The sequence below is a fragment of the Mytilus californianus genome, unplaced genomic scaffold (genome assembly GCF_021869535.1).
Source record: "Mytilus californianus isolate M0D057914Y unplaced genomic scaffold, xbMytCali1.0.p SCAF_1, whole genome shotgun sequence".
Lineage (NCBI taxonomy): Eukaryota > Metazoa > Mollusca > Bivalvia > Mytilida > Mytilidae > Mytilus > Mytilus californianus.
The window spans coordinates 61,930,815-61,940,692 of NW_026262581.1; the positions used below are offsets into that span (position 1 = coordinate 61,930,815).

The 9,878-nt window shown below is 32.3% G+C and overlaps 1 protein-coding gene across 1 annotated transcript; it reads left to right on the forward strand.

Moving 5' to 3' along the window:
• The first annotated feature begins 4,474 nt into the window (after nucleotides 1–4,474).
• Nucleotides 4,475–9,106, forward strand: LOC127705864 (sterile alpha motif domain-containing protein 15-like). The gene is made up of 4 exons (XM_052210219.1): nucleotides 4,475–4,640; nucleotides 6,377–6,475; nucleotides 7,107–7,194; nucleotides 7,938–9,106. Exons 1-4 carry the CDS (start codon nucleotides 4,521–4,523, stop codon nucleotides 8,072–8,074), a joined length of 444 nt encoding a protein of 147 aa, XP_052066179.1. The 5' UTR covers nucleotides 4,475–4,520; the 3' UTR covers nucleotides 8,075–9,106.
• Nucleotides 9,107–9,878: the final 772 nt, after the last annotated feature.

Genomic DNA, 9,878 nt, shown 5'->3' on the forward strand with positions numbered 1-9,878 from the left:
CGTTGCATACGTAGTTTCTGAAATCATCCATGATTGTACAAAATACCTTCCAGTCTTCTTCGTTCATTTCTGTATAATCCAAACAAAACAACGTCACAAAGGCAGTTAGCAACACTGCAAAACGATAACGTCTTAAAGCCCGCGTAAAAAGGACTATTGACGTACTGGCTATACAATAAGGGCATTACTAAAATCTTGTGCGTATCAAATGCGCATGCGCCGTAAAAAACGTCACACATCATTCCGTTACACTTCACTCCACACATCGTTTCACGATGTGCTCCATTCCGCTTCACTTCATGATGTGCTCCGTTTCAAGCATAAAAAAAAAACTTTTCCAATCCGGCAGAAATGTCGGATCGGAAAATTTTTTTGTACCCCACCCGGCCCATTATTTTTTTTTTTGACTTAATTTCTCACAAGGTCGTAAGAGAAGTACTCCTGCTTGGTCTTTTTGCTGACTTTAAAGCCTGTACTTCTCACGAAGGCTCCTACCATGGGTCCCGTCTCTCTGTTCAGTCCACTGCAGGCCCACACCCTATTCGTTTCTCCTTCTCTGTTTTTCAAGGTGAGGATCTTACTCTTTCCAAACTTACCATCTACTTCCACCACTTCCAGGATTTTATAGATCACACCGGTTGAGAGTTCCTTCCATTTCAGGGTTTCCAGGCTCTGATCCTTTGCCTTTTCCTCGAAAACATTATCGTTCATAAAATCGTTGTCTACGATTTGTGGACTTCTGAGTTCCTCCATCTTTTGTACGAAAGCCATATTTTGTTTCTACCCTAGGATTACATCCTTCTAAGGTGTTTGGGTTTTGTGCTAAACTGAAAGACATTCTTGTATTTACCCTATGCTCAATAGGGATGCCGTCCGTTTGCATTTGGCCGTCGGGGCTGGGGGTCCTATGCAGGATTTCCCCTTGAAAATGCGATTGCGGCAGAATCGGCCTTTTCATACTACTTATCTTAATTGACCAGAATTGTCAGTTTTCCAAACGAAGGTTGGGTGGTCTCTCTGGGAACTTCGGCTTCCTCCACCAATATAAACTCACCGCCACGAAATAAGTTGAAAGTGGCGGTAAATATAAATCAATCAACAAATTAATCAATCAATCATCCATACCGGTATAATTATGGCCTCTAAATCTATATCTTTATTCTCATAAAGTCAATGTATGACATCAGTACAGAGATAACAATAATAACTTTACAATATATACAAAACAAGAGAGAGAGGTTTCAAAAGTCTTTAGTCAGGAGGTATAAAAAATTTAAGATATATTTCTAATTCTCTTTCCAGATCTTCTGGTATAGTTCTGTTAAGTCCTGTAATATTTTTACTCACTAAGAATTTTTTTAGTCAATCAAAAGTAAAGAAAATAGAAAAGGTGATAAGTTTACTCCTTGTCGAACACCATTGTCACAAGCAAGCAAAGTATTTCGAATTATAATTACTAGAAGATGCCAGCGAAAGCGCGGAACAATTGGGCAAGTGTTGAAACAAAGAGTGTGGACACAGTAATAAGGTGGACACAGTAAGGATTTGGACACGTTTAATGCATTTAATTCTTTTTCTTTAAAGAGACGAAAACGAGGAACATAATGCAAAAGACGGGCATCACCCCATTCATCTCTGTTGGAAAATAAAAATATCAAATACCCTAATTGAAAAAGTGTGGCAAAGTGTGATTTTCAGTGGGTTTTTTTTCCTTTTAACTAAATAACCGTATGAACTACGTAAAATCCTTTGACATTACCGAAAAGGATCAAAATGAGTACACAATGAAAAAATCCCATCTAATCGGATGAAAAATAAAATCCAAAACACTTCACCAGGAATCAACCCCTCTGTATCTCAGAAACCGTTGACGCCACTCCAAATCTGTTGTCATACTCAAGTTGCAGAATTTTATTAGCAATTAAAAAAAATCTCCATTAAAATAAGTTGAAAATAAACAATCTGTATATACAAATATGTGAACATTACCCAACCTGACCATTTCGCATTTCGCGGGCAGTACGTGGACTAAGCATGCGGTCTCCAAACTTGGATATTTTGGCTTTTTCTGTGGAAAAAAGATTGTTTCAAAGACAAATTAAGGAAGTACAAAACACTACATGTATACGTCAACTCATATCACAAATATTTCCGACTTTGTATGATTTTGTAGGAGTAACACTACATTATACATCTTACCATTTATATTATTCAATAACATTTTATAAAACAAACCATCTCGCCATATTATGCACGAGTAGATAATTTTATAGCTATTGTTGTGAAATATTTTTAAAACTGACTGTGAGTTCAATGGTGCATTTTGCAATGAATAGAAATAAGAAGATGTGGTATGAGAGCCAATGAGAAAACTCTCCATCCAAGTCATAATTTGTAAGAGTAAACAATCATAGGTCAAAGTACGACCTTCAATACGTAGCATTTGCTTAACCCAAATAGCAAGCTATAAAGAGCCTCAAAATTTGTTTTATCATATTTTCGCCACAGCCGCAAATTTCTCCAATTAGCTCCTGTATTAATTGATCTTAATCTCCCTCCGAAATGTTTGAAACGTTGATTTTGTTGAATTGCATTGTCTCATGTTTCCTATTAATTGCACTCTCGCTAGCGATAGACACATATTTGAGCTGGGTTTATAGTTTACAGAAGCAGATCGGAATCAGATATAACGTAGACAGTAAACATTCTAATCGTAATCATGTTCATTGACCATAACGACGATGAAAGCACATCATATAATGACGTTTCGACATCATATAATGAAGTAAACCAAACCACATCATATAAGATTACAAGCACATAATATAATGACACAACCACATCATATAAAGATATTTGCACATAATATAATGGTAACTGCACATCATATAATGATATGTACACATCATATAAGTATATCTGCACATCATATAAGTATATTTGCACATCATATACGGATCTTTGCACATAATATAAGTACATTTGCACATCATATAAGAATGTTTGTACATCATATAAGAATGTTTGCACATCATATAAGTACATTCGCACATCATATAAGTACATTTGCACATCATATAAGTATATTTGCACATCATATAAGTATATAAGCACATCATATAAGTATATATGCACATCATATAAGTATATATGCACATCATATAAGTATGTTTGCACATCATATAATGATGTTTGCACATCATATAATGATGTTTGCACATCATAAAAGGATGTTTGCACATCATATAAGGATGTTTGCACATCATATAAAGGTGTTTGCACATCATATAATGACAAGTGCACATCATATAAGGTAAATGCACATCATATAATGAAAATGGCCATAACAAGACAGTGTTGGCGTTCCATAGGCAACCTCTGATTTTCCCAAAGTCTGTTTGGTCATTTCTTAATATGTTGTCATTTGCTTCAACGATTTTGCCTAAGATGTTCCTGCAAAAGACTTTGAAAGGTACAGATTGGTTCTACCTCTTTGATGGTTCCCTTTTGGAATTATTGCTTTTTAAGGAACACCGATGGGGGTCTAAATTAATTTTGATTGCAAATAACTGCAAATGATCGGTCTATATTTTTACCAAACTTTTCATTTAAATCGGTTTGATAAAAATATGATTCTTTCTTATGGTAATATTTTTTTCGCTCGAAAACTGAAAATATTTTCATGGCTTCAGAATTGATAATCTGAAACAAATTGAGATCTACAAATCATTTCATTATTTGTCAATATTGTCATGTGTTTGCATTGTCAGTGAATGGTGCAGCGGGTTTTCATGAGCCTCTATTTTATATGCTCAATGCTGGTAACCTATAATTTTAAAATGTTTCGGTATTCTTCTAGAATAATTCGTGACAGTATTCTGATTTAACATTCTTGATTTGTATTTTATATTTACACAAGTATTTGTACTGTATAATAATCTCTATACAAACAGAGACATATAATACTATCCTTGTTTTCAGTAATCTCCATTGAATTTTTTAGTTTTATCCGATATAATTTTTATAGATTTTTGATTATACTATAATTGGTCCCAGGTTTTAATTTTTTTTATGTTAAAAATTAACATCGTATAAATACATATTTGTTTATGAAGATCGCTACAGACAGTAGCAATCGTACATTAATACCACAAAATAAAGTATTGGCCCTTTATTTTATTTGTAGATCTGCATGTGACCATAACGTTAGATGTCTATGCTGAGAGTCTATGCTGGGACTCACAAACCCCAATTCGGTCTGTTGCAAAACGTAACTATTTAATTTTGTCTTTCGGATACGTGTAAACTTATTTTGGAAAGAGACGTCTTCCGATGTAAATTGTTCAAAAACATGTAAAAATTATATTTATAATATATTTCCAGAGACATATAATACACAATGTACTATATGTCTCTGGTATTACTGAGTCTCAGTTTAAAAAAAAGAGTATCCTCATATGTGCTCTAAGAACGATAACCCCATATTGTCACGTGATTTATCCCATGGAGACGTTTACATCATGGCTGCCATGCAAAGTGCCGTTGAGGATTTGAAAGATGAAAAAGTACCTGCATGCTTATATTGGACTGTAGAACAAGTATCAGATTGGATAGAAGAATTGGGCTTCCCAAATTACAAAGTAAGCAAACTGATGTGACCATCAATGTCGTGTAACTCTTCATCAATGACAAATTATGATTGACAATGTAACCTAATAATAGTGCTTTTCTAGTTAACGTTAACGTTTGTGCTATGCTTTTATAGTCCTTATTTTACTTCAGGGGTCCCAACCCATATACAGCTATACTAAACTCTTACCCTACCCCATACCTGTATGTCAAATGTCATGTTTGTAATTGTGTATTTATTGTCATACACCTAATCGCTATTTATTCCATTCCGGAAAAGTTCTAAAATTACACAACTTTTTCATCCAGTTGACGCTATCTGGGACCCTGTTTAAACAATGCACCATGCATGATACTTTTTGATGAGACCTGTTTAAAACATCGTAAATACTTCAAACACAATATTTTTTTGACTATAATTTGAGTTTGGAAAAAGTGGATCATAATCTATCAAAGTTTCCTATTGATCGCTTTCTAAATTTTTCCCTCCCTCAGCTCGTTACTGATGACCTTTGTTTGCGGCCTGTTGACCCAAACAGGAAGTTGTCTAAATGACTGTTTTTTCCGGATTGGACTAAATAGCGATAAGGTGTATTGATACAGAGTAAAGACTTTATAATTAAAGACTTCCTTGACCAATACTTGGGATGGAGCTGTCTGATGTTTCTGAGCACCTACATGTACGCTTTAATAAATTCATAAAACAAAAAAAAAACTGATAATAATTTCATTTTTGTTTTCATGACATATTTTAGCTTTAGCCTTTAGGTTCATGAAATCTACTACATAAATACATGATCATATAAAATGCATTACATAAATTTTAAGATTTTTATATACTGATTTCCCAAATTTCTGGTTTTCTGTGTTTTAGCAGTTCTTTAAAATTAGACTAAAAATGCACCGCCTTTGTTTACCCTAACTACCGCAGTGCCAGACTACTTTTATTCCAGTGTTCTGGTTTTTTTTTTTATTGAAGCTTAAGTACATAAGTACAATTGTTTAATATATTTTCCCTGATTTGTTTGGTGTTTTCAGTTAAATTAATTAGTGTTCCAGTCTTGTTTATAGTGCACACTAGTATCCATTCTTACTTAAATACACAAGACGGCTACAAATAATATTTGGTATTGTTTTTCAAAAGGGGTTACATGTAACTCTGATTAAAAATATTATCTATAGATTTCTTACTTGGCCATAATAAAGAAAATTAACCAATGGTAAAGAAAGATAACTCCTGTTGATTTGATTCCAAGATGACTGATATACAAAAGACTTGTGATATATTTCAAGTTTCTGAGAAATAAAAAACCTAAAAGAAAGTCACTCTCTACTAAGTGTGTCTCATACATTGTACAAGAGAATTGTACTAGTGAAATATTTATACATACATGTAGGTGCATAGATTTCTTAGAAATGGACCTGTATACGCCAAAGGCTTACCGGTAACCAAAGTCACTGAAACATGTAGCATAGGGAATAAAGACCTAAATATTCATGAACAATGTTGTTCTTCACAAGAGTGGTGAAATATCATTGACATACATTGTATTACTATTTGTTTCAGAGAATTTTACCTGAACAAAAAGGTTAACTTAAAGTAAATGCCAAAACAAAATGTGCATGGCAGAGCATAAAAATTGAAAACAATTTGATGCTTATAAATTTTAGCTATCTTTTCTTTTATTATTGGATATGTCATGTTTGTATATTGCATATTTAATTATGCATCAATTATTATTTGCAGGAATGTTTTAAACAGAATATGATAAATGGACGGAAATTAATACTAATAGAAGCATCAGCCTTTCCTAATATCGGCATTACTGATTTTGAACATATAAAGGTAAACAGACTGGAAATATAGAATGCTGTGATAAACGATTATTGATCATCAATTTCAATAGTCAAATTTTGTGAACAAAAAATTTGTATATCTTAATATACATATACTGGTACTAAGTTTTTGTAATGTCATCTTTACTGGTACTTTGATTTTATAATGTCAAAACATAAATTGATGATATTTGAGATGAAATCCAGATTATCGATGGTTTTTCAAAAGAGAGGGTGTATCTCAGCTTCAATCTCATCATCCCATAATGAAATGTGGCCGAGAAATAGCCTCGAGTTTGAAAGACCATTGATAATCTGTTTATCGCTATTTTGCCTATGACGTCGTTGATGATTACATTGACAACAGCTCACGATCGTGTGCCCTTAATTTCTGACAATAATTTTCTATCTCAAGCGAGTAGCATGATATGAAAATTCATCACAATAAAAGATCAAAGGAAATATTATTAAGACTTTTATAAATATATAACTTCAGTTTTACATGAAAAAGATCAGCTGATTATTAGAACATCAGTATATACTTAAATAAATATACAATTTGGTACCTTTATGTGAAATATGTTTTCTTATATAAGTTAACTTGCATTATGGTAACAGTTTTCTAAAAATATCAATTTCAGATGATTGCCAAAAGTATAAGAGATTTATTAGAAATTGAAGAACCAGACTGGACACGTAGTATATCTCTACCTCCAAGAAGTGAATTAGGTAAGCCAACACAAACCAAGTGATTAGTATAGTTTTGTCTGCCATTAATGTCCCCAAGTATTGTAATATGTGTTACTTTTCTTGCCTTTGTAAACACCAAATCTTAAGTCCTCAGACTTGATCTATCTCAGAAAGAATATGTATGATTATGATGTACCATCGTTAATTTAATATAGTTTTAATAGCATCAATGCATGCAGTATATGTATAATGTTTAACACACATGCACCCCTTAGTCATGCTGCAGTTCAAATGTAAAGTTTCCAGAAAAGTAATAAAATTGAGAATGGAAATGGGGAATGTGTCAAAGAGACAACAACCCGACCATAGAGCAGACAAAAGGTTTGTTTACAAATCAAAAAGAGAATTTTTATTTATGATATGCTATTATATTCCAAAATTTATCTTGTGTGGGGATAGGAGGCACTCAGGGGTGTTTTCATTTTCCTTTTAATTTTGTAAGAATTATAATTAAAACGAATATTTTTATTTTATGAGTGGTCAGGGTCTTAAAAAAGTGCCTTCCATGTCCCACTGCATTTTATTCTGGAACTGCCCTTACTATATAGTATGCTGTTTTAGCAGCATCCATTCATTTCAGTTTTAGGTAGTCTGATTTCACCCTTAGTCCATGACATTGGATTTATACATTTTTAAAATGCTATACTTCCTGATTTGTATTGTTTAAACTATAAAGTCATTGATTTACTTAAAATAATTATAAAACTTTTCTATTTTTTTAGGAATGTACCTTGAGGTTAAAGGAAACAATGGAAAAAATAAAGACTCACTGACATTTAAGAATTTTTGCCTGAACAATAATGGTGCCAAATGGAGACCACCTTTAGCTAATCACTGCCTTATTCTTCCTAGTTATTAGAGCATGGAAATATTGACTGAGAAATTTATTTTAAAATTTATATGTTAAGCACATAAATGAATGCCCATTACACCGAAAATATACACAAGTGTTGGAATTTCCAATACACATGATACGAGTAGAAGGGTTTGACAAATTACTTGATATCAAATGGTCTTACCCATTGATTAAATATGCATTTTAGGGCTCTTTGAACCATCACAATGTTTTAGTGAACTCTTTCGAAAATTTGACCAAGAATACCTTAGATCCTGAAAGGAAAATAATGACGTTGACATCACTGGACTTGGTATGAGTATGAGAATTTTAAATTAATAAAGAGATGGTTGGTTCTCTATCACATTGTGTTACTATGGCAACACAATATGGTGTCACTTCTGCAATTGTTAAACCCCTTTTGTCACAACATATTGTGACAGTGGATTTTTCTGATTTCTGTAGAATAACAGTGTATCTGTTCATTTTTTTTATTTTCCTTCATTATTTTGATTGTTGAAAAGCTTATTGCCAACTGAAATATCACAAAAATGATACACTTTCATGTTGTAATGCTGATAGATAAGTGCCAAATATCATTTACTTTTAGGTGAGGGATAAATTATAGTTGTTTTCTTATACATATTAACTTTGGATGTTGGGTTCTCTTTTCATACATATGCGATTCTGATTATGTTTTTAGTATCTTATATTATATAAGATTTATTGTACAGTTTTAAGTTACAACTTTGATAATAATTTAAAGATTTTTGCATTTGAAAGTCCAATTTTTTATTTTTTTGTTTTCTTTCATATGCATAGAAATGTAAGCCTTTAATGTGGAAACTACTGAGTTGAGTTTAGAAATTTCTAATTGCCTTCTATGTAGCAATACAAGATGCATAAAAGTTGCTGCTTCAGTCTGATTTCGATACTTATATTTTTAGCTGCCAACTTGACCATACTCCTTTTATTTTTGTTACTTTGAATAATTGTTTGTACCTTTAAATTTTGAGATACTTTGTTTTATTTTCAATAAAAATATTTACAATTCTTTATTTGCACTTGTTTTTAAAAGATATTTCTCGCTGGTGTCCTGGACACTGTCACACAAAAGATATGTGAATTATATATGATTCTTGGATGCATGTATTTGAGAGAGCTATGTTCAATGTCAGATAACTTCACCTTTCTAAAATAAAATAAAACTTGCATAGATAACATTCACAGGACCTAAATTAATAATCATTTACCTTGATGAAAGGAAGTCTCTGGCAGTGCTCAACTAAAATATGCAATGAATATTTTGCTTTATCAAATGAAAATTTAGTGTTAAATTCCAGTTTTAATATTCAATAAGTTATATCCTCAGATGTACTTGATGACCTACAATTATGTAATTTGAAGCAAGGATCAATCTTCCAGGAGCATAACAGTTTAAATTAAGTTTTTTCTTCAATTATACTATAATAGCTACGATCAATTTATCACTCAGGTCATACAACAATCAAAGAAGTTTATTTGTGGTTTTCTGTGCCAACAATTTTCACCTGAATCTGCATATAACACTCAGATGCATAAACTGAATCAAAGTAAATGTTGTAAGTCTCTGTTAAATGTTTAATACTGAATACTGATGTAAAATTTAACCATAGACCAGTGAAAAGCTAAAGGCAAATCAAAAAGGCAGAAATTGTGTCATTTGAACTTCATAATGTGGCATATGGTAGGTTTCTCCTAGATGGATTCATCTGCATATCATGTTAGCGGCAACTTGCTACCTGAGAACCTACTTAAATGCTGAATATATTTAATAGGCAATAGAAAC

Excerpts from the sequence above, each read along its gene's own strand:
- LOC127705864 (XM_052210219.1), top strand. The coding sequence starts at position 4,521 with ATGGCTGCCATGCAAAGTGCCGTTGAGGATTTGAAAGATGAAAAAGTA. Across the intron at positions 4,641-6,376 it reads TGGGCTTCCCAAATTACAAA|GAATGTTTTAAACAGAATAT; the intron begins GTAAGCAAACTG and ends TATTATTTGCAG. Across the intron at positions 6,476-7,106 it reads CTGATTTTGAACATATAAAG|ATGATTGCCAAAAGTATAAG; the intron begins GTAAACAGACTG and ends TATCAATTTCAG.